Here is a 23,957-nt window from a genome sequence, read left to right on the forward strand (position 1 = left end):
TTTTTGTTTTGTTTTGTTTTGCTTTGCTGGTAATTGGCTGGGGATCACTACTAGCCAACAACTCAGTTTAGGGGACACCTAAGTTCTGAGCTAGGTGGCTCACTCCAAAGGCAGTTCACAACATGATTGTTTGCTTTCTTCCAGGCCAGCAGGAGAGCTTCCCCCTGATACATCACCTTCTTTAAAAAGGCTCACCTAATGAGTTTCAGCCCACAAGGATAATCTCTCTTTGGATTAACTCAAACTCAACTGATTATTAACCTAATTATGAGAGTGATATCTCAGCATATTCACTGGTACCTACTGTAATCAAGTTGAGGGGGTTATAAAGAGTATATAAGTCAGGAAGGGGAAATCTTGGAGGCCATATTAGAATTCTGGGTAATGCCATCTGCTCTCTGTCTGAATGAGTTATTTTATTGGAATTTGGTTTTTTGTTGTTTATTTCCCTTTAACACAAATTTTTACTATATCACTATACAGAGAGTTATATTACACTAAAAAAGAGATAATCCCTAGGTGATGAGATTTGGGGGAAGCTTTACATTCTTCATTATACACGCTTGTTTTATATATTTATTTCAGTTTTGAGCTTATATCAGCAGCATAAATATTTAACACATTGCTCCTAAAAAACAAAAGCTCCTATTTGTAGTGTCTGCCAATTTCTGTGGTGTAAATACTCCCATCAGGGCCAATTCCAAGCTACTGGTTACTGAATGTTACTGAATGCAGAGTTAGCAGAAAATGCATACTATTAATACTGGCAAGTTGGTGTGACTAGCTCCAACACACCTATTATTATAATATTTATCATAAAAATGAGCCACTTTTGTTTTGGAAGAAATGGACATGCCCCTTAACAGTATTTGGATATGATAGAACTCTACATAGGATTGTAAACTACTGAAATAAAATCTAAAAATATCTCAAATGAACAGCACTAGCTTTTAAACATATTCTATTTGAACGATAATATATTGCTGCTTGATTGATTAGATTGACTCCAGTCATTTTAAACACATAGTAATTAACAGTCCAATCATAGGATTTTCCTGAGAACTCAAAACCCTTGCAGTAGTCCAGCATACTTAAGAAAAAGTTCAAGCCCTCTGGGAATCAGAGCAAATTCCCTTTTTCATCAATATAATCAATAGAAATAGTACTTTAAAACATTTAACATTCTTACTCTTATGAAAGGTAAATCAAAAATTGTTATTTTAAAAATCACAATAGTATTATAACATCTGAAATGAGAAAAACTGAGGGCAAAAACATTTAAAATATATAGAATTTGATATAATTTTTATAAGCACATAAAACTAACAATTAGTATAATAATGAGTTTAATACGCAACTTTAAAAAGTCATGAACAAGATGGCACAAATGTTCAGTTTCTGTTTTAAAATATTACTATTTTCCTTCTTTTTTCTTTCCCTTACTTTTTAGGAAACAGGTTTTAAAAACGTGGAATGAAATCACAAACAGTAAAAGGCAAATTGTAGTTTCACTGAATTTGCTAAATGAGTTAAATCAATCTTCTGCTAATGTGTCAGATTTACTTCAGTAAAAGTAGACTGTTCTGCTGATGGGAAAAAAGATAAAAAATCAAAGAGTAGGTTTCTATTCCTAAGCAGAGAGAGACATCATCAAATCCCTGAAGTAGAAGCTTAGCTATTTGTAATCATTTGTAAATTAAAAAGAGATAAATTTCAGGAAATGATAAGATCAAATATTTCTCCCTAAAGGGTAAACAAGTTTACAGAACAGTGACTGGCATACTCAGTATTGTTTCCAGGAATGTCAGCGTAATCAGTCATTACTTTCAAAGCACTCTAGCCTCTAAAACTTGGTACAATCTATAAACAGGAAGTGAGTTGGGGAATAGTGGATAAACAAGTGTCTGAAAGTGAATAATGAGAATGTCAATTAGGAAGGACCAAGGAGGATCAAGGGATCTGAGTAGAGAGAAAGTGATAACTTATTTCAAATAAATGTGTTATTCAAAACCTTTATAAGTAATAGGGAAAATGGAATGATAGAATAAGATTAATATTTACGAAAAATCACATATAAATTTCTAAAGCTTTAGAAATGACGTTGAAGTTGTTTTTCCTATCAAGTCTTTCTTACTTAGTTGGAGTTCTGGTGATGTGACAAATCTCTAATCACTCATAATCGGCAAGAAATTTTTTGTCAGTACTGTGGACTGGCAGATACCCATTCAAGCAACCATGTAACAAAAAGTGTTCAAAGCCTTGCTTCTTATGAAGACTATTTAGTGGCATGAATTCAAGGTCATCCTGAGTTTTCTTTCCCTTGTCTCACCTCTCTCCAATTTCCTAATTTTATAACTTGAGATCATTTCAGCATGTCCCTATTGTAAATTCCACTCTGTCACAGAGAAACGGAATACACATTTGTTGAGCTCTTTTACCTGCCCGTAATCCTGCTGACTGGGCCAATTGTCAAGTTAGGTCTGGGTCTGAAGCTTACAGATCCCTCAAGCCCATTCACAGACTGGTTCACAAACTCTTCACATGCCAGGCTGGGTCACCAGACCTCACACGCAGGTTTATGAGCTAGGTAACTGGCAAAAAGGTCTTTGGAAGCCGTAGGTTCAAGAGCATGACCACACAGGGTGGACACCTGAGGCAGTTAACACCAGCCAAGTCACCGTGCTGCACATATGCACTAACTCCTCCCACACACAACTCGTTTACAAAGAATGTGCCGCACCACCCTGAACCAGACCTAAGGCAAGGGGGCCTGATTAAACTATTCTATTTTCCCAACAATCCACCCTTTCAGGGTCCTTCACCATATAATCTATGTGTTTCAGAATCTTCCACAATGTTCTCTTAACGAAGATAAATGACTCTTACATTTACATAACCTATTATACGTTCAATACGTTCAATATGCCTTAAGGCTTGTAGTTCTGTCCTTTTAACTATTAGCCGCACATGTCCAGTTAGTAGTCACCATTGGTGTGATCCTCCATTAGAATCCTGCAGTCATACTGATGGGAAGTTCAATGCATATTTCAGTAGACTGACACATTGATCATGTGACTCTGGTGTAGTGCCTGCAGCCAGAACACTATGGGCAAAAAGAAGGGTTATTGGTACCAATACATTATCTGAATAGCTTCTGGGACGACCCTCATCTTACCCAACCAGGCTACTCCTAGGAATTTGACTGACAGCCCGGGCCCTAGCACTTTGGCTGTATTCACAGCCCACCCACATTGTTCCAAATGACTTAGGAGGATTGGAGCTGCCTGGGTTAAATCCGAAAGAGAATCAGAGGTTAGTAAGACATCATCAATGTAGTGAAACGTTGTATCTGTGCTGGGCTTTGTCCACCTGGCTAGGTCCCCAGCCACTAAACTATGACAGATGATTGGGCCATGCAGATAACCTTGGGGCAATACTTGAAAGGTCCACTGTCTTCCTTCCCACTTGAAAGTGAACTGATCTTGGCTATCAGCCAAGATTGGAATAGAGAAAAAAGGGTACCAATACATTATCTGAATAGCTTCTGGGACGACCCTCATCTTACCCAACCAGGCTACTCCTAGGAATTTGACTGACAGCCCGGGCCCTAGCACTTTGGCTGTATTCACAGCCCACCCACATTGTTCCAAATGACTTAGGAGGATTGGAGCTGCCTGGGTTAAATCCGAAAGAGAATCAGAGGTTAGTAAGACATCATCAATGTAGTGAAACATTGTATCTGTGCTGGGCTTTGTCCACCTGGCTAGGTCCCCAGCCACTAAACTATGACAGATGATTGGGCCATGCAGATAACCTTGGGGCAATACTTGAAAGGTCCACTGTCTTCCTTCCCACTTGAAAGTGAACTGATCTTGGCTATCAGCCAAGATTGGAACAGAGAAAAAAGCATTTGCAAGGTCCAGTACATAATGATAAGTCCCCAGCTGAGTCATCAGCTGATCCATCAAGTTGTTAACCAAAGGCACAGCTGCATGCAAAGGATGCACTACTTTGTTCGGTTCTTGATAGTCTACAGTCATTCTCCAGATACCATCACGCTTTTTCACTGGCCATAATGGAGCATTAAATGGGCTATGAGCCGGGCAAATAATGCCAACTTTCTCTAATTCCAATATAGTGGCACCTATCTCTGTGTGTCCTCCTGGTAGGCAATACTGCTTTACATTAACTACACATCTTGGCTTGGGTAACACCTGTGGGTCATGTTTAGCATATCCTCATAACACAGGCTTTACTGTCCATATTTGCAGCCAAAACTCTCCAACTCTTGTTTGCAGGTGCAAACCATAAAGTACATCCATACCCAAGATATATTCAGCTACAGGGGATATATATACAGTATATACATGAGGAGGTAATCTTCCTATGCCCAGTGGCAATGACACAGCTTTGACCTCAGTAGTATGTCCTCCATAGCCATCAGTATGAACTCTGGCCCCTGGAAATTTATCTGGATTGCCATATATCAGGCTACATTCTGCACCTGTACCCACCAATGCCAAAAACACACTGCACATCTGTCCTCAACCAATATAGTGCCAATTCAACATGAGGCCACCAGTCCTCGCCTGTCCCCAAAAGATAAGCACCTTGGCTTGCTCCCTAATTGAAATGGAACAGTTCATCTGCCTCCTTGGGAGCAACCAAAAAATCTTTTAAATTCACTGAGTGTAACTTGCTTCTTGTTTCTGGACGTTTGGTAAAAGGCTATTCAGGACACAATTGCTGCCACAAGGCAAACAGGACTGCATTTGGCTGCCGGTCAATTTTCTTTTTATCAACCCCTGCTTCAAGCAAGTCAAGCCACATCTGCTTACAGCTAGTCTTGCTTGGTCCCTTTGGGATAAAATCCCGAGTATTTCTTGGGGATTTGGTCTTAGCCACTTTTTGGACCCTTTTTGCTTGTCTTCTATCCTCTACTTCACCCAAGCCGAATATCATGGTCATTACCTCATGTATAGGATGACCAATGTATGGGGCCAGTATGGCCATCAGTGACCCAAAGACATTGATAGGGCATTCTGCAGCACTATGTCTCTCATGCTGCCTGTAAACTTTTCATCATCTGAACCATGAGTGTTCAGATTAAACATGGAAACAGGGGGGACTGCCACATCCCCAACTCCCGAATGATTTGGACCACCTCAGCATACATTTGCCATTTACTAACAATCTTGGGCAGTTCTCCAGCATTTGCCCACATGGTTCAGGCAGCTGCATTCATCCAGTCCATCAAGGAGTGATTACCTCATCCTTGTGCATATCTGCGGCTTTCTGCAGCCACTGCCTCAGGGATGGGTGCATGGTAATGGAGGCCAACTTCTCCACCTTCTCCCCAGAGCATACTACACTATCCACCCCTAGGTCCCATAACCACAACAGCCAAACAGCCAGGGTCTCCCTATGTTTCTGCCTGAACTGTCTTCCCAAGTCAACTAGTTCAACCTGGGTATACGGGACATAGGTGGTGAACTGGGTCGCCTGTGGACCACCCACTGGTTGTCCGTCTGGTCCCATAGGCTGCTCATGCTTCATTTTCTTGTGCACAATAGGTAGTGCCTGGAGATGCATGGTTTCCCCCAACTCACCACTGGGTTGGTCGTCTTCCCTGGTGTGAGAGGCAGGAATGGCCAGTTGCTGCACGTCATCCTCCAGGACACTTATCCGCACTTCCAAAAACTCTGCTTTCTGCCGCAAGTCTTGATTAGTTTGCAGCATTGTGAGCAGTAGCCAGGTTCTGGTCAGCAGAAAAGTGGCCACCAGGCACCACGGGCTCAAGGACAGCCACATTTCTTCCCCCTCCCAAGGTGTTTTGCATTGTAGTACCTGGTCTATGCTGCCTTGAAGTACAGTGTGCAGCAACCAGATCCCAGTCAACAGGAATGTGGCCATAGGGCAGAGCATACTCAGAAGTAGCCACATTTTCTCCTTCTTCCAAGGGCTTTTGGCTCCTGTACCTGCTCAGGATCCTGCCGACTATGCCAGTTGTGAAGCTCTTTTACTTTCCTGTAATCCTGCCAACTGGGCCAACTGTTGAGCTAGGGCTGAGCCTGGAGCTCACAGACCCCTTGAGCCCATTCTCCAGACTGGGTCACAAACCCTTCACACACGAGGCTGGGTCCCCAGACCCCTCACATGCAGGTCTATGAACTAGGTAACTGGCCAAAAGGTCCTTGGAAGCCATAGGTTGGAGAGCATGGCCGAGTGTGGCAGACGCCCGAGGCAGTCACCAGCCAAGCCACGGCACTGCACATGTGCACTAACTCCACCCACAAACACACAATTTGCTTACAAAGAATGAGCTGCATCACCCCCAACCATCCATAAGGTGAGGGAGCCTGATTAAATTATTCTATTTTCCCAACAGCTACGTTCAAATTTGGATTTTATTTGGAATTCTCAGGATTCTGTACCAGCACATGGTGGTGTGGGGAGAGGCAGTTTTCAGGAGGTGGGCCCGCTTCTCTTCCCACCCTGACCCCATCTTGGACTGTGTGAGGCCTTGGGTATAAGCATGTAGCCATCCCATCTGCCATCCCAAATCTATCTGCAGCTTCCTGCAAGCAGCCACATGTTGGCCACACTTTGGACCTGGGGATGTGTGTACCAGTAGTGAAGTCCAGCCATGGGAGGGCAAACCTAGGGAAGAGGTCCATGTGGGCCCTAGAAGTAGGCTTGGGCCCTTTGGGCAGGGAATTCCTAGATACCTGGAGGGCGGTCCTGAGGGATTGGAATATAGATGAAGAAGGGTTGGATTTCTCACCTCATGGGGTAGGACACAGCCAGAGGAGGGCCAGAATGGAACCTCCTAAAGCACAGGGCCCAGGGCAGGGGCCACTCTTGCCTGGGCCTAAGGGCAATGATTTGATGTTTTTCTGTTTCATCAGTTTTGTAGGCTCCATGAAAACAGGGCCAGTGTCAGTCTAAGTTACTGAGGTATCCCTATGCCTAGTGCCTGGTGCAGAATAGGTGTTTATTTATTTATTTTCAGAATAGGTGTTTAATAAATATTTGTCAAATGAATGTAGAAGGTACACTAGGAAGAGGTTTGAGGATTTGTATCTATACTGAAGATCTAGATTCCAAGAGGGAGAACTAGGAACAAGAACAGCTCTTGCAGGGTTCCAAAAATGGGGCTCAGGACAGAGGAGGTAGGGGTGCATCCTGGAATGCTGAATCTGTCTCATCTCTTCCCCTTCCTCTTCATTTCCTATCCTACTCCTCCAAGCCCTTTGCCTGTCTGGCCCTCCTTCCCCATGGTCTGCATCCCTCTGCCCATATCTTTTTGCCATTGCTCTTCTTCTGTGGCCTGTCTTTTCCCCTGTTGTTGTTTTTAGTTCTTGGTCCCAATCTTACTCCCCTGTGTCCCTTTCTTCTGCCACTTTGGCTCTTCTAGTCCCTTACCCCTACCCACCTCTCCTGTTGTCCCTCATTCCCTTCTTGGTCCCCTCCTGGAAGCCTGTGTCTCATCCTTTTAGTTCCCCGTGGCCCTTCGCTCATCTCTTCCATGTGCCTGCACCTCTCTGTTTCCGTGCGGAGCTGCTGATATGTTCTGCCCTCTACCCCAGGTCCTCACCCGCTGCCTCCTTTGTCTTCCTGCCTCCCTTCCTCTGTGCTGTCGTTCTTGGAGTCCACCCTGACGTCATCTTTTCACCCCTGTTTCCCTGTCCCCAGATGTCCTTGAGCCAGTCAGTCTCAGTATCCCTTTCCCAGCCTCCTATTGCCCCTCTGCCTTCTGAGTCCCCTCATGCTGCTGCAGGCTATAGCAGGCTACAGGAACTTCTCCTCTCTGTGCCCTTGGTCCTTTCCTCTGGCCCAGCCTGAGCTCAGCCCTCACTCCCTGGACTCCTTTCCCTGGTTAGAGGTGCCTGGTCTGAGCCCTGAGCGGCTCAACTTACCTGAGCTTGTTTAGTCTGACTTCCTTAACTCATTAGCAGCTTAGCCCTCCCACCTCTCCTCTGAGCCCTCCAGTAAACAAGAGGATCAGTGCAGAACTGACAGCTGCTGGGTGGGGGTAAATGTCTGGCAAGGCCAGAGCAGGCATGAGAAAGGGGCTGGATGCAACATTTCCTTCTTCATCCAAGGACATTCTACGGTCTCTTTCCTGTGTGTCCACCATAGAGCTACATTCCATGGGCATGTGTTTGGGGTTCTCTGTCTCCATGATCCCCATTCCCATTTTGTGGCTGGTTTCTAGGCCTTGGCTTTTGGTTTTTCTGAGAAAACAGCAGTAGATCCAAGCAATCACACAGATAAGGCTTTCTACTAGAATGACAACTATGGGCTCTGCTCGATAAACATATGACCAGGTGTGGGAAGAGAGTGATGTTGTCTGACCTAGGTCTTCTAATCTGTGTGTGGAGAGAGTATGGTTGGAGACAACACGCACACTCACACCCCAGGGGAAGATGGGTTGACTGTAGGCATTCTGGAGACACTTATAAGCTTCAGGGCCTTGGAAGGTGGGGGTGTTGGGAACTTGTCTGGCCCTCTTTCCCAGTCCCAGGTTTTCAAACTTTAGTGTACACCAGAAATGCCTGGAGGGCTTGTTAAAATACAGATATCTGGGCCCCATTTCCAGAGTTTCTGATTCAGTAGGTTTGAGGGGAGACCAGAGAATCCGTATTTCTAACAACTTCTTAGGTGCTGCTGCTGCTGCTGCCAGTCTGGGCACCACATGTGAGAACCACTGTCTTGGATAATCTGCATTTACCATCTCTTCCCCAACACCTAAGGCTGGGACCAGGCTAAATTTTTATTACTGATGACCCCTGGGGCTGACAAACACACCGGTCTCTCTCTGGGTTGGGAAAGAGGATGTATTAACCCCATGGGAGTGTTTGGGTGTCCTCAGAAGTAGAAAAAACTTTAATTCCTGGAGTTCTATTCTAGTGCAGACCCTATTTAAACAGCTTCGGACAGGTTTAAACATCTCCTTGGCTAATTCCTAGTATCCCTCTTCCAACTCCTACTTGGGGATGATAGCTCTAAGAGGTGTTAGGGGATTAGGCTGAAAATGTAGGTCACCCCCCAGCCATCTGGGAACCAGAATGAGTGAAAGAAGAGGAGAGAGGGCAGAGACAGGGAAAATGTGAGAGGAAGCAAGGGCAGGTGAGGGCAGATACAAAAGTGTCTCCAGTGGTCTCGTGGTGATGAGATTTCAGTGTTCTTTGGTAGTCCTGAAGGAAGGACTAGGGTTCCCTGGTCTCTCTTCTCTTTCAGCTGCCTGTTGTGGGGCTGGGTCAGCAAGAGTGGATATGTCTGAGGATCGGATGGCTAAGTCCTGGAGCTTCCCCTGGAGAAAATTGCTTTTCTTTTTCTTTTTTTTCTTTTAAAAGGTGACCGGTAAGGGAATCTTAACCTTTGACTTGGTGTTGTCAGCACCACGCTCTCCCAAGTGAGCTAACCGGCCATCCCTATATAGGGATCCGAACCTGTGGCTTTGGTGTTATCAGCACCACACTCTCCCAAGTGAGCCACAGGCCAGCCCAAAATTGCTTTTCTTTTTGATGCAGTGGCTATCAGGGGCATAAGGCCAGTATGGGTGAAGGTGGGGCAGGGGGCAGAAATGTGAAGATTCTTGAAAGCAGGAAACAGACCCAACAGGCCAGGTGAGAGTGGGTTTAGGAGAGCTTGTACTTCCTGAAGACACTGATAAGAGGCTGAAGGGCCTGGGAAGTGGAGGCGCTGGGAGCTTGTCTGGCTTTCTTTCCCAGTTCCAGGTTTTGGGGAACTAAGGGCTGAGGGTTGTGTTCACATGGAGGGAGGTTGGTTGGGCCCAACATGGCTTTCTGTACTGGAAACCTAGCACACGTGAGTTGAACAGTCATTGAGGAGCTTTGTTGGGGAAGACACCTCTTTCCTTCTTTGAGAATGGGCATACTGTCTTCTCCTCTCCTCTCCAGTCCCCAACCCCCAGGCCAATGAGATAATGCAAATGATCCCCTTACTTCATTGGCTGGAGGCCTGAGGACCACAGATGACCTCAGAGAGCTGGCCCTTTAAGAAATGCCCTTTGGGCTCTGTGCCCACAGCCCCCTTGTTCTGAGCACAGAGGCACCAGGCCCTGCTCCATGGGGCCTCTAGTCTCAGGGGAAGCTGTGCCTGTGTGGCTCTGACACTGATCACATCATCTCTGCCATTCCCAAAGTGAGTATATCCTGGGCTTACCTGGGTGCCAGGCCTCTCACCTAGAGACCCCTCCTATCACCTGCTGTCTGCTGTCATCTGTTTTCAGGAATCTTCACACTTCTGTACCCTGCCCCACTCCCACTCTGACTGCCTTGCATCCCTCACTGCTGTCATGTCAGAAAGAAAAACAACCCTCCCCACTTACTTCTTTTCTGTACATCCAATTCTCTCAGGACACTTCCCTCAGTGTCTCACCATTTCCTTCTGCCAAGGACCAGTTCCTTCAGTCTGTGTCTTTGTTTCCATCCCCTCTGTCCTCTCAAGTGTGAGGGGCTCCACAGAGAGGGCAGCAACCCTTCCCTGGGACAGGAAGAGAGAGGCCTTGTCCTTCCTCCCACCCCTCCGGGCAGAGCCTGGGGGACTGAGACGTTGTTGGAAAGAGGGCCACCTCAGCTGAGGCATCAAGATGGAACCAAAGTCTAAGCCCTGGAGATGAGCATTGCCTGCTTCACCCCCTCTGGGTTTGGGGGTAGGGCTGTTGGAATTGGGAGCTGGGCTACAGCTAGGTGCTTCCAGGCTGGGAAGGATCTCTGAGGTCACCTAGCCAGAGATTCCTCAGGTGAACACACGCTCTTTGGTTGATAACAGAGACTAGACTTCCTTGGTGACGATGTCACCAAGTTTGGGACACTCCGTGTTGCAGCTGAACAGATGGTTTACTGACGGTCTTCTCGGGTTAATATGTTCTTGTGCTTTGCAAGAGGTGGGGATACGAGGCAGCATTTCTCAAAATTATCTCAGCACCTACCTCTTCTTGGGTATTTCTCAGTATTAGTGTTCTGCAGAACACTCTTGGGGAAATGTTATAAAGTCTAACTGCCCGCACTGAACAGAAGGGGAAAGCAGTCAGAAAGGTGAAGGTGATCTGTCAAGTTCATACAACATAGCGGGTTCTGAATAAGCCAGTCTTGGTTGGTTCCCCTTAGAGAGACTGGCCTTGAGGAAAGATGGTGGCCGCTCAGTCCTGATCTTTCTAGAACTAGTTCTAGGACCTTTTTTCCTTAGAAGGTCTCATGCTCCTTTAAAAGAAATTAATCAATTGATTAATCCATAGAACAAATGTGCATTGAAGGTCTTCTATGTGCAGGGCACTATTCTGAGTGCTTTGATAGAGAGGTATAACAGCACGTTATCCTTATATCTTAAAATTCATAGCACACTTGCTTTCCCACTGTCCTAAAACATATACATACTCTTGTCGCAGTTAATTAAGCAAATTTAAAAACTGCTTGAAAATGGAATGATGCCTGTTGAGATGTCAGAGCTTGTCAGTGTGTCCCAGCACTAGGGTGGGGAGCTCTCCCATATTGCTCTTGTTTTTCATAGATTCTAGAAGCACCAGAGGGGTGACAGGCTGTGCCGTCCTTCTCTCCCTTCAGATCTTCAGCTGCTTGTCCCCTGTTAGGAGCCCCTGCCAACTTAAAGATTGACCCCTAGCCTGGAGATGACTCTGCGGGGGACAAGCCTACACCACTTTAGCTTTCCGGAACTCTGGCTCCAGGGCTTTGGGGGAAGAGGGATTTGGTGAAGGGGGACGGCAGACAGCCTCCGTGTGCTCCGGACCTCTCTTTTTCTTGCAGGTGCACCCCTTCCCAGCCAGCCCCAGAATGGCACTGCCTCCTAGTCCCCTGGCCATGGAATATGTCAATGACTTTGACTTGATGAAGTTTGAGGTAAAGCGGGAGCCCTCTGAGGGCCGATCTGGCCTCCCCACAGCCTCATTGGGCTCCACACCCTACAGCTCAGTGCCTCCTTCACCTACCTTCAGTGAGCCAGGCATGGTGGGGGCCACCGAGGGCCCCCGGGCAGGCCTGGAGGAGCTATACTGGCTGGCCACCCTGCAGCAGCAGCTGGGGGCTGGGGAGGCGCTGGGGCTGAGTCCCGAAGAGACTGTGGAGCTGCTACAGGGTCAGGGCCCAGGCTCTGTTGAGGGGCCCCACGCTTACTACCCAGGGAGCCCAGAGGAGCCAGGAACCCAGCATGCCCAGGTGAGTGAACAGCAAGCTGGGTGAAGACAGCCCAAGAGAGGAAGGAGAGTTCCTAGAGAGGGTTAGGGACTGTGTAAAGAGAAGGCAGGAAAAGGGAAGAAGGGCCCTGGAAAGAAATCAGCTTGAGAAAACTATATTCAGCTCCTCTCCCTTTCTCGAAATGGAGAGAAACCATAGGGTGACCGGGAGGAACAGGAAGAAGATAAGATTAGAAGAGGACCCAAAGGGGCAGGGCTGAGAATTAAAAAGCGTCAGGGAGCAGGCGACTACGGGGAGGCAAATAGACACTCTGTGTGTGGAACCAGGGCAAGGGTTGTGTGCGGAGTGGAGCAGGGTTAAGGCTGTGGTTGAGCCTAGCCTTTTCAAGACTTCGTGCTTCCCCCGCCCCCAACCTTCTCAGGAAGGATTAGGACTCATCCTATTAATTATGGACACAGATGGGGGTGTCGAGGGCACTAGGATGTAATCCAAATCCTCTGAGGGTCACAGGGTTGCGGCCTTAAGGACAGGGAAACGTGGCGCGTTGGAGGGGCGGGGTCGTTGTGGGAGCGTCCACCAGACGCACCCGGACCTGGAACCGGATGCTGAGGACCACGGACGGGGTACGGGGTTCAGGTGCGCTATTGGCTCCCCTGAGCGTGGGAGGCGGGGCCTGCACCGCGGGCGGCCTGAAGGGCGCGAGCACGTCTGGGCTGGAGGCGGGGTCTGCGCTGAGATCCTGTAGAAGGGCGACCGCGGTGAAGGCGGGAGCCGGGGGCGGAGCTTTCCCGGGGCGGGGCCAGACTGGCGTCGGGTCCTGGGTGGAGCCGGGTGGGACCCGGCGCTGAATCTGCTCCTCCTTGGTCCCTCCTCAGCTGGCCGAGCGGTTTTCGGACGCGGCTCTGGTTTCGATGTCTGTGCGGGAGCTGAACCGGCAGCTGCGGGGCTGCGGGCGCGACGAGGCGCTGCGGCTGAAGCAGCGGCGCCGCACGCTGAAGAACCGCGGTTACGCGCAGGCCTGTCGCTCCAAGAGGCTACAGCAGCGGCGCGGGCTGGAGGCCGAGCGCGCTCGCCTGGCTGCCCAGCTGGACGCCCTGCGAGCCGAGGTGGCCCGCCTGGCCCGGGAGCGCGACCTCTACAAGGCTCGCTGTGACCGGCTGACCTCGAGCGGTCCCGGGTCCGGGGACCACGCCCACCTCTTCCTCTGAGACGCTCGTAGCCGCGGGGTAGTGGAGTAGGTGGGTGGGTGGGGGACACCACACAGGAGGCGGCTGCACCTTTCACTGATCGTTACCCAGCGCCTTCTGGTCCCATCCATTCCCTGTATGACCATACAAGTTTCCCCAAACTTCCTGGACCCTCAAAGCATGTCCGAGTTTAGATGCTGGTCATTTTCTGGAGAGGGGTCCCCTCCCCTCGCGGAGGCCACGCATGGAAACTCGACCCCCGTGACTAGCACACAGAGCTCTGCAGGGGCCAGCGCTAGGCACTGGGTGGTGGAGGCGTGGATGATAGCTGGGTGACACAGTGAATGGGAGGTGAGGGAGTGGTGCAGCTCCCCCCTCAGTTTGGTTTTTAATTCAAGGTTTTCAACTTGTAGTGCATTAAGGCTGTAATTAGCAATGACGCTGTATTTTCATTCTGAGGCTTGTAATCTCCCCATTTTAGGACTACTGCATTTTCAAGATTTCAATTCCCAATGGCAAAAATTTCGTTCCCAACAGACTGGGAACGCTATCCAAGATGGTTTTTCCCTGCCCAACCCAGTGTCCTTCAGGGCCCAGAGCAGCAAAGGCCTGAGGAGTGAGCCCTGGATAGGAGTTGGAAAGATCTGGGTGCTAGTCCCAGCTCTGCCATAGGATCCCTCTGTCAACTTGAGCAAATCGATTGCTCCCAGGCCTTCAGTCACTTCAGCTGATCCTCATTTGGATTGGATGACTTTTGACACCTTTCCAGTTCTGGCATCTCCACAGTGTGGCAGTCCTAATGTTCTGCCCAAGAAGCCCCCAAGATAACCTCACCAGAGGGACCTCCTCTCCTGCTCCAGCTTCCTGGCTGTAGCTTAGGCAGTGGATGAGCAGCCCGGGTTAGGAAGCATGGCTTCTCTGTGAGCGCATGCAGTGGTCCTCTGCTGCTTCCTCCAGGCTTCTTCAGCCTCCAGACCTGCATAGGGTGTTTAGGCAGTGGATGAGCAGCCCGGGTTAGGAAGCATGGCTTCTCTGTGAGTGCATGCAGTGGTCCTCTGCTGCTTCCTCCAGGCTTCTTCAGCCTCCAGACCTGCATAGGGTGCCTCTGCCACCTCCTGCCTCTCTGAGGGCTGAGGTGAGACTTTTCCTAGGATGATAAGGAGCTGAGAGAGTGCAGCTTTTGAGAATTAAACTTGAAGTCCAGGTGAAACTCCAATTCTATTGGCTAAAGCTAATTGCAATTTAAGAAGTGTCCATTCTTTATCCCTACTTCAGGATACTGTTTTATGTTTCTGTGTGTGGGAGAGAGAGAAACTGGAAAGTCTTCACCTGGAGCTGAGTGGCACATCTCAGTTCTGGAAGGCCAATGAAAATGGGGTAGAGGGGCGGGCATTCAGCCAGATAGAACCTCTCCCCACCCCCACCACCACAAAGCTCAGGAGCAGCTGTGGCCTGACTAGACCTGCCTGTGGCTAGCGAGATCTCACAGTTGCCATGGTAACCCAATCTTTCAGTTCAGCAGCTTAAGGGGATGGCAGTGGGGACTCTGGGCAGAGTAGAGGCATTGAATTGGGAGCAGCCACCGCACCAGTCACTGTCATCTGTCCTCTAAGGGACATAATAAATGGGAGAAGCAGTCGGGCATGGGCAAAGAGGCTCCCATATGTCTCTCTTCCTTTCTGCCCCCTCTGTCCACCCCCTTCCCAGCTGTCTTTTCTTTTCCCATACACTTCTTGTTCCCTCCTCCAGCCCAGCACATCCCTCCTCCACTCAGGAGCCTGCAATGGGAATTTCTTTCTTCATCCCCCTTGGAATTTCTCTCTTCTCTCCCTTTCCCATCATTGGCCACTGGCCATACTCCTTGGCTCGGGATCTTCTCTCTAAGGGGCTCATGGTCTTTTAGCTTCTCCTCCTTCATCCCCTTCCATGCTCATTGTTGAAGGAAGGGGCCCGGGCAGGGAGGGTCTCACCAGGAGCCAAGCTCTTCTTCCCTTGCTCTGAATTTCACCTGTATCCTCACCTCTTCTCTGGAACTGCGGTCCAGACCCACTACTCTTCTTGCTCATCTTTCTTATCTGCATGGCACACAAGGGCAGAGACACCTATCCACAGACACCTGTGTACACATCTAGGCCACATATACATACACCTGGGCCACATGGATATACCTCAAACAAAAGTTGCACTGTAGTGATTAAAGAGTGTGGGTGCTTTAGTCAGATGGGCCTGGGCTCAAGTTCAAATTCTACGAGTTCTTCTTTGACCATGGATGAGTTAAAATCAAGCCCCACTAGCTTTGTCAGAAAAATGGGAAAAATCATGGTAACTACCTAGTGAGAATAAATGCATTTAAAGAAGCACTTAGCACAAAGTTTGACACATGCTAAATAATCTTTGCTGTTGTTGCCAATGTTTTCATTAAGAGTACACAGCTGGGGGCTGGCCCCTGGCTCACTTGGGAGAGTGTGGTGCTGCTAACACCAAAGCCATGGGTTTGGATCCCTATATAGGGATGGCCGGTTAGCTCACTTGGGAGAGCATGATGTTGACAACACCAAGTCAAGGGTTAAGATCCCCATACCGGTCATCTTTTTTTTAAAAAAAGGAGTACACAGCTGGACTTCTTGAACCATTAAGGCCACACTCAGTCAGGGATGTGTACACACCCAGGAAAACTAGGCTATACAGGCCCAAGATGCCCCCCTATGTTCCCAATTCACAAGCAGACCTGCCACCCTCCTTCCGTCCCCTGACCACCCCTCTTGGATTGCCCCACAGCTGTGTGGGGGCAGAGGTTCAGCCCCCGGGGGACTCAGCGGGGACTCTCTGAAGACAGCTGTGAGAGGGCATCAGCCTGCCCCCTTGACAGCCACTTATTATCCCCCTATTTCCTACAATTAAGCCCCATGGTGCCTGGACCCCCTGGGGTTGGGAGGTGAGAGTAGGGGCTCTCAGACCCCACTGGCACATAGTTGGGGTAAGACTGCAGAGACAGCAGCCTGCCCAGGGAGCTCTGGCTTGGATTTGGGAAGGTGCTGGTCCTTATTTCTCATGGTGTGCGTGTGCGAGTGCTCTGGCCTGCCCAATGGGCATGTAAGGCATGATGAGTAGAGGCAGAGATGCTGAATGGTTCCCTTTATTAACTGCCAGAAAGTCAGGATCACTGAAGGAAGTCACTGAGGGGCCACAAGGTTGAGGGGTGTGGGGCTTGGAGAGATGGGCAGGGCCCACCACTCACTTCTAGGACCCAGGGGCACAGCTGGTCCAAGAGGCAGAGGCACTGGTCACTCGAGTCACAAGGGTCAGGACAGGCACCTGGCAGGGGGTGGGATAGCCATAGCATCCTCCTCTACACTACACCCAGCCAAGATGGGCTCCACCAAGCCCCACTTTGCACCCCAAGTACCCACCCCTTTGGGCCCCCAGGACTCACTGAGAGGCTAAGGGAGTGTTGGTCCGGTGGGTGGCCGTCAAGGGCTAGGGCTGGGAGTCATGGCCGGTGTACAGGGCCTGGGAGCCCCTGGGCTGATGCCCTGGCTGGCATAGTACTCCACCACCTGCCGGGGCACCTCGGCCAGGACGCACTTAGCTAGCGCAGAGGGGGCGGCCTGGGGGGGGGTGGAGACGTGGTTAGTGGCAGGAGAGTGGGGTAGGCTGGGTCTGGTGAGGGAGGGGCAGGGCTTGGGGGTGGCTATCTGGGCTCTAGCATCCTTTGCAGGACGTCAAGCGCGTGGGAGGGACAGGTCAGATTTGGGGGTATAGATTTGGGGGCATGAGGAGCTGAGGAGTCTTTCGGCTGGGGGAGTGGGGCAGCCACCAGGGACTCACATCCTTGAAGTCTCGGAAGGGCACGAACTGGACGATATCGCGGGCCGCGGGCACTCCTTGGGGGCAGCGCAAGGGACCATCATCGCCGTCCAGTAGCCGCATGTCGGAGAAGTCGGCATTGCCCACGCCCACAATGATGATGGACATGGGCAGGCGGGAGGCACGCACGATGGCAGCGCGGGTCTCAGCCATGTCGCTCACCACACCGTCAGTGAGCACCAGCAGTACCGAGTACTTCTGAGGGCAGGCAGAGGTGGAGGAAACGTCAGCTGTATGTGCAAGGGCGTTGATATGCATCCCAAGCCCAGGCCATGGCCCCTGCACCACTCAAGGACACATGAGGAAGTGCCTAGTTGCCTGCTGTGTCTCACCGTGGCTTGGCCAGTGCTCTGCTCCCGCTGGGCAGGCCCAGCTACGCGGTTGATGATGGGGGCCACGTTGGTGGGTCCATAGAGCTGGATCTGGGGCAGGCAACGACGGTAGGCAGTGATGACCCCTGAGATCTCTGTGGGCAAAGAAAAGAGGTGCAGCTGGCAGAGATTAGCAGGGAGCCCTCCCTGACATTCCATAAAGCAATGAGGTGCTTTCAGGCCTTAGGACTGCCTGGCCTCCCAGGTTCCTCACTAAGTGGAGGAAGAGTTGGATGGTCCTGGGCTGGGAGAGTTGGGTGGGCAGTTGCGGGGCTACAGGGCTGAAAGTCTTAGCAAATGAAGACAGGACTTGGATGGGTGGAAGGGATAGGGAGCTGGGCCCATGGGAATGAAGCCTGTGTTCCCGTATGGGTGTACAGGCATGTGCATCAAGCTAGTGCATGGGGGAGGTGGGGCTGGTGGGAATCTCCCCTCTTACCTTCACATTCAGGGTTTTCCGGGTCAAAGTTGATAGCAAAGTCATGGGACACCTGTGAGGTAAGGTGAGTGCAGTGAGGGGTTGTCTTTTCTTCCTGTCTGACTCTCCCACCATCTGCTCCCTTCCTCGCACGCAGCCTACCTCGAAGTTGGGGGGGATTCGAGCCCCAAAGCCAAAAGCTGGGAACCGCTTATCACTGGGAAGAAGAAAATGCTGTGGGGCCCCATCGGGCAAGGCCTCCCTACCTGCCCGCCCCCCTACTTCCTACCTGTCATAGTCTTGGCAGATGCCTCCCACTGCACGCAGGGCCTGCAGGTAGTGGTTGGGCTGTCGGGGGCTGAGGCAGTGTAGGGACTGGCTGCCCCTTGGGTCCCCATTGGAGGCGGTGAAGTCAATGGCCACCTGGTGGGGGTGGGGAAAGGCTCATACTGCAGGCATGTGCATCAACAAACAGGCTAGGCCAGAGCTAGGGTCTGTAGGGAGGACTAAGACGAGTTGCAGGAAGCCCACAGGTAGCCTCATCGTGGGATGGGGTTTGGGGTACAAGCCGATGCTCATGAGAAGCCCAAATAGGGGCAGTGGGAATTCTGGGCTCCTGTTCACTATGGACTTAGCCCCTCCCTCTTGCCTGTGCCCTCATCCCCTGGGCCTTTACCGTGAAGCTGATCTGGCAGCCACCCATGATGTAATCCAGGAAGGTGTGTATCTTCTCCACCTGGTGGGAGTGGGAGAGATATAGTTAGCGGATGGGATGGGTTTTTGAGGAGGGAGCATGGGTAGGGCTCCTATGGGGAAAGTGGGGAGGGGCCAGAGTTTTTGAGGTTGTAGTTGGGGGTGGGATAGGGTAAGGGTTCTTAGTTCCCAGAAACAGAGAAAGTGGTCTTTGACACAAGCAAAGGGTTGAATTTCAGACTGTGGTAGGGGCAGGGGCTGGGGCAGGGCTTAAGGCAGAAATGGGGATTTACCGTGCACTGGGCCAGTACTACTGTCCCTGAGCTCTTGTAATTCTTCTTCTTGTCCCGGTACTTGGGATTGATACAATCCCACTGCATCTAGGCCCCACAAGCTCAGGGTCACAAGTCCATCACGTGACCCCTTTCCCCCTTCTAGCAGAGCCTCCCAAAACAAGAACCCCATGGCTCGGTCCTTTAGCTGAGCCTGGTGCTTTCCACCCTCTCCACCTCCTACCACCTACAGTGGTCTCTTCGGTGTCACCCTCAGCATTCTCCCAGGGATCTGGGTGGGATTCTGGGGGTGGGGTGGGGTCTTTGTGGCACCTCCTGCCCAGGGTTTGCCGTCCCTTCCTGCATCTCCTGGAAGGTGCTGGTGAACTCGCCAATGAAGTCATGCTTCCCGCTGGAGTCATAGTCATACACAAGGAACTGAGAAGGCAGGAGGAAGGGTGGGGTCAGGGCCAGGGATGCTCTGCAGTGGTCCCCGGGGGTGGAGGAGGGGTGGGGACTCAGGGAGGTAGGGGCCTTGCAGTCTCTAGGTCCAAACCTGCTCAGAGAGGTCACCTGCTGAACTTCATTCTTTAGCTCAACTTGGCAGGGACTTTGGACTCTTATAAAGGCACACACGTGGAAAGCTTAATGTTGAACGGTGACTTGTTATTTATCCCACAGTGGGAAGGCCTTATCACATGGGGGAGAGGGAGGAGGCTTGCCACGCTCAGGGGGAAGGTCTCAGACAGCAGGCTGGATGCTCCCAGAGGGCTGTGCTTGCTTCTCTGGGGCTTCACCTTGAGAGGCCGGTGAACATCACAGCTGCATAGGGAGTGCAGGGACAGGCGGAATGGCTCCCAGCTGGGGTTCAGATTGTTCTTCACCACCTTGGAGAAGCACCAGGTAGATGGTCACCTCCTGTCTAGGTTTCTCTACTCTGCCCTCCTTCCCTCCATCCCCATAGCCCCAGGCACCAACCTCAGTCCTCCAGACCAGCTGGTCACTCTGGTCGCCATTGGTCTTATAGATCTCCATGAAAGGGTCAGACTTGCTGAACAGATCCTGGGGATACAGGCAAAAGGGCCCCTGAGGCTGGTGAGGTCTGCAAGGAGGTTGGGAGAGGGGCTAACACTGAGAGGGGAGCAGGTCTGGGCCCCTGGGATTTGTCTTGAATGGGAGGCCCAGGGCTCTCCCAGTCCAGGGGCCTGGACTCTGGGGTTCCAACCTTGTTGTCCAGCTTGTGGGCTCTGAAGGTGAGTTGCACATAGTCATTGGTGCCAGATATCTCCTCAGCCACGACCTACAAGGGGGACACAAATGGCAGGACTCCCCTTCCTGCATCCCAAAAGCCACCCTATGCCCTTTCCTTAGGTGGTGGCAGTCCTGGGCATGATGTCACTGTGGATATCCATGCAGGGGCATTGAGTGCCTGGCCCAAGGGTGAGTACAGGTGACTTTGCCTACCGTGATGGTGGACTTGCCCGCAGTCTTCCCATTCTTCAGCAGTAATGGCTTAGTGACCTTGGTTTGTGACACAATCTGGGGATGGAGGTGGAGGGAGACTCAGTTGTGACAGCCCCACCTGCCTTGGCTAAGGTATGAGGGTGGAAGAATGGAACAATAAGTGTCCTCTGAGTGTCCATACGGCTGGCCCTTTGACTTAGATTAGAGTTGGATTCAGTTTCTACAGCAGCCTTATGAGGGAGGTACTATGGCCCCCCCCATTACATGGAAAAACTAAGACTCAGAGAGATTAAGTATCTTGCCCAAGACTGCACAGCCAGCAAATGGCAGAGATGGGATCCAAGCCCAGATTAAACTAGCTCCAGAGCTCATGCTCTCTCTTATTTTGGCTTCCAGAGGCAGTAGCTGTTGGGAGTGGGGTGGGGTGGGTGGAAGTGCAGACCTGGCCCAAGGTACACTCTGTAGAGCCGAGGAAGGTGTCATTGCGGGGGCTGGTGGCTCCATCCTCAGCATCAAACACGTGGAACTGTAGGGGCTGCTTTTCCTCAAAAAAGTATTCGAGGGCCAGCACCCGAGAGAAGACAGGGCTGGAACAGGAGCGAAGCACCTCCGTGCGCTCCACCTGCAGCAGGAGGGGCAAAGGCCCTCATGGATCCGAGGCTACTTCTCCCTGCCCTGGACTGCCCAGGTCATGTCAGCTCTCCCTGGGCTCCCGCGTCCCCAGCAGCTAGCCTCCTCTTCTAGGCTGATGCCTGAGCTCAAGGTGCTGGCAACCCACTGGACCCTTAGCCCTTGGGGCTATCATAAGGTTTTTGGGTGCTATCCCACTGCCTCTGGGGCAATCTCAGGGCGCTCTGGGACTGTGAGCTTTAGAAACTATAAAATGGTTTATGTTTGTCATGATGGCATGCCCATCTCCAAGGTTACCCACATGGCCCAGAAGAGGCCCCCAAGTCCTCACATTTCCCCGCGAAGCTCTCATTGCTCCCAACCAGCCTCCCTTCTCTAACGCTTACCCCAGGAGGTAGGTAAGGAAAAACCTGAGACACTCTCACCTCTACCCACTGCTCATCAGAGTACAGCTTCAGCAGCACGCAGGGGTGGGGCTTGGTGAGTGTGTCTCGGTCCAAGAGGCCGTGGCAGGACACCCGCAGCTCCACCCTTGAAGCCCCCAGCGTCATGGTTGGGGGCTCAGGCACCCATCCCATCTCAGAGTCTGACATGTTGCTGTGGGGACAGAGGAGATGGCCTGGACACTGGAAATGGAATACCTGCTAGGGGATGGGGCCTCTGGGGGCCTGGGGCTCACCCCTTGCCCTCCTCCCTGAGGCCCTGGGGTCTCATGGACCCCCTGCCTCCCCTGCCCTCCACTTGGCTTCCCTGGATCTCTGAGCAGAGAAGGGCACAGGACCTGAGCCTGCAACTTCTGAACAGGAGCCCTGTTCTTTTGGCATTCCTGCTGGCCTAGGGGTGTGTGGATGGGGCTGGGGAGGGCTGGAGAGTTAGCACAGGACCTGAGCCTGTAACTTCTGAACAGGAGCCCTTTTCTTTTGGCATTCCTGCTGGCCTAGGGGTGTGTGGATGGGGCTGGGGAGGGCTGGAGAGTTGAGGGGGGTGTTCCCGGCAGTCCTGGCTCCTAGGCCATCGATTGCTCCATGCTTTCTGCTGCTTCAGCACCTTCTGCTCTTTCCCAGCTACTGTTTGAGCCAGCACTGCACTCAGTCTTGGCACAGGAGAGCTGACTGGGGCAAGGGGGTGGGGCAGGGAGCAGCCCCTGTAGCTCTGAAGAGAACAGACCTCAGGAGTGGGGTCTGCATCGGGCGGGAGGAGACAGGTTGAAAGATGCCCTGCTGGGCTGTCCCTATCCACTCCTTACCCCCACTCACCTTCTGGCTGGCTGATGAAGGAGGAGGGGTGGTGGGCTTGGGGAGTTAGAGGCAGGACCAGGGATCTGCTAAAAGCTCCTCCAGGCTCCCGGCAGGGGCTCCCACTATGACAAGCCTCACATCCCTCCCCACCTCCCCTGTTCTCACACTTCTTGGCAGCACTGGCACTGTCTCTTAGCGACAGGATTTTTGGGGAGCCGCGGCCCCCTCCTTGCTGCCCGTGGGATGCACGCACGCCAGCCTCCCCAAGCAGTGGTACTAAGCCTCAGGCAGCAGCAGGCAGGGGTACACCAGCCTGCGTTCACGGCTGGTCACTCTGTCTATCTGTGTCAGTCCAGATCTCAGGGTGAGGCTGTCTGATCCCATGTTGTGCTTCCCCAAGTGAGTGTGCAGTGGTTTGTCTGAGTGCCGCACCTTCTGTGTATATCCCCCACCCTATCCCCCATTGTGTGTCCATCTCCAGGAGGGTGTGACAGTTCCTGTGCCTCCCTCAGAACTGGGACCCTTCCCTGGCTGGGTACCCACCTCCCCACAATGTGTGCCTTTCTGGATATGTGAGGGAGGGTCTGGGCTGGGGTGTCTCTGCCTTCTAGCCACAAGTCTCCCGGTTCTTGTGGCTCCCCTGAGATAGGCAGGGGTATGTGGTGGTAAGGGGATTGGGCAGGTCTGGGGACCTCTCTAGGTGCTGAAAGAGATGTCGTTATGGAGACTGGGCTGGCTGGGCTGGGCTGGGGCTGGGTTAGAGAGAAAGGGTGGGCTCACCTGGGCTCTCAGTCAGGGGGCTTCTCTCTCCGGCTCTCTGGCCCTGGCCCTGACTCCTTTGCTGCTCCAGCTGCTAGCACCGGCTCCGGCTCTGGCTCTGGATCTGGCTCCGGCTCCAGCTCTGCTGCTATTTATGGGGCCTGGATGCGGAGGGAAGGGGAGGGGGGCCGCAGCACCAGCTCCCCCCGCACAGACTGGTTGGGAGGGAGAAGAGGCGAGGGGCAGGGCCACTTCCTGGGAGGGAGCCACAGAACTGGGGGAAGAGGGTGAGCTGGGGGTGGCTCAGATGCAGGACCCCCACAGACACAGTGACACACATCTTCCCCTTCACACCACACCCACACCCAGAAGCACAGAGATGCACACATTGCAGTAGTATGTGTGCACACACGTTCACACAGAGAAACGATGGCGACACATGCACCCACGACTCACAAACTCACACATATCTTGACACGCACAGATGCCAGTACATAAACTCACTGTGACACCATGACAGTTACAGTCCCACTGATACACACTGGGAAACACACCCAGTCTCACAACACTTTCAACATTATTGCACTTGTTAAGGATATTCACAGTCACACATAAAAGAACACTGGGCTGTACTTGTCACACATACACATAAACTCACACCAGTCTGGAATACAACAGAATGTAGACCTTCACGTGCTCCTTAAAAATTGTCACGTATCACGCTGAACCTCTAGCTTTGAGAATAATGTCCAGTTTCCGATCCACCTTTTTATAAGGAGATACAAGAAGTGGATGTGATTGCTTGAGTACAGACACCCTCACATCCTGGTCACACAACCTCTGAAGACAGGACTGCACAATGGGGGCATGTGCTGAAGG

General features: G+C 51.5%; 2 protein-coding genes across 5 annotated transcripts in view; one reads left to right on the plus strand and one right to left on the minus strand.

The window, feature by feature from the left end:
• The window catches only part of NRL (neural retina leucine zipper), a 27,319-nt gene extending 13,517 nt beyond the window's left edge, over positions 1-13,802 (plus strand). Inside the window, exons 1-3 of one of the 2 annotated variants that reach the window (XM_008572350.1) lie at positions 10,053-10,170; positions 11,793-12,200; positions 13,055-13,802. In XM_008572350.1, the coding sequence (XP_008570572.1) occupies positions 11,820-12,200; positions 13,055-13,387 (714 nt within the window). In that variant the 5' untranslated portion in view covers positions 10,053-10,170; positions 11,793-11,819 and the 3' untranslated portion in view covers positions 13,388-13,802. Of the gene's footprint in view, positions 1-10,052; positions 10,171-11,792; positions 12,201-13,054 lie in introns of those variants that run through there. The other variant, XM_008572351.1, reaches the window with a different exon arrangement.
• Positions 13,803-16,486: 2,684 nt separating this feature from the next.
• On the minus strand, positions 16,487-23,422 carry CPNE6 (copine VI (neuronal)). Of its 3 annotated transcripts, none has more exons than XM_008572352.1 (17): positions 23,100-23,422; positions 21,507-21,678; positions 20,894-21,073; positions 20,452-20,526; positions 20,213-20,287; positions 19,966-20,049; positions 19,785-19,874; positions 19,321-19,425; positions 19,009-19,095; positions 18,699-18,758; positions 18,312-18,445; positions 18,185-18,239; positions 18,044-18,095; positions 17,566-17,699; positions 17,195-17,431; positions 16,800-16,974; positions 16,487-16,681 (listed from the first exon to the last, which is right to left on the minus strand). In XM_008572352.1, the coding sequence occupies exons 2-16, from the start codon at positions 21,672-21,674 to the stop codon at positions 16,837-16,839; spliced, it is 1,674 nt and encodes a 557-aa protein (XP_008570574.1). In that variant the 5' UTR covers positions 21,675-21,678; positions 23,100-23,422; the 3' UTR covers positions 16,487-16,681; positions 16,800-16,836. The 3 variants fall into 3 exon arrangements, with proteins under 3 accessions (XP_008570574.1, XP_008570575.1, XP_008570576.1); XM_008572353.1 differs by lacking the exon at positions 23,100-23,422 and adding an exon at positions 22,338-22,418; XM_008572354.1 differs by lacking the exon at positions 16,800-16,974 and having other exon boundaries at positions 23,100-23,207.
• Positions 23,423-23,957: the final 535 nt, after the last annotated feature.

This window comes from Galeopterus variegatus, unplaced genomic scaffold (genome assembly GCF_000696425.1).
Source record: "Galeopterus variegatus unplaced genomic scaffold, G_variegatus-3.0.2 Scaffold774, whole genome shotgun sequence".
NCBI lineage: Eukaryota > Metazoa > Chordata > Mammalia > Dermoptera > Cynocephalidae > Galeopterus > Galeopterus variegatus.

Bases quoted from the DNA above. Each gene is read 5' to 3' on its own strand.
- CPNE6 (XM_008572352.1), bottom strand. From the start codon at position 21,674: ATGTCAGACTCTGAGATGGGATGGGTGCCTGAGCCCCCAACCATGACG. The intron at 18,096-18,184 runs GTAGGCTGCGTG...CTTACCTCACAG, and splicing joins GAATCCCCCCCAACTTCGAG to GTGTCCCATGACTTTGCTAT. The intron at 17,700-18,043 runs GTAAGAGGGGAG...CTTTGCCCACAG, and splicing joins GGAAAACCCTGAATGTGAAG to AGATCTCAGGGGTCATCACT.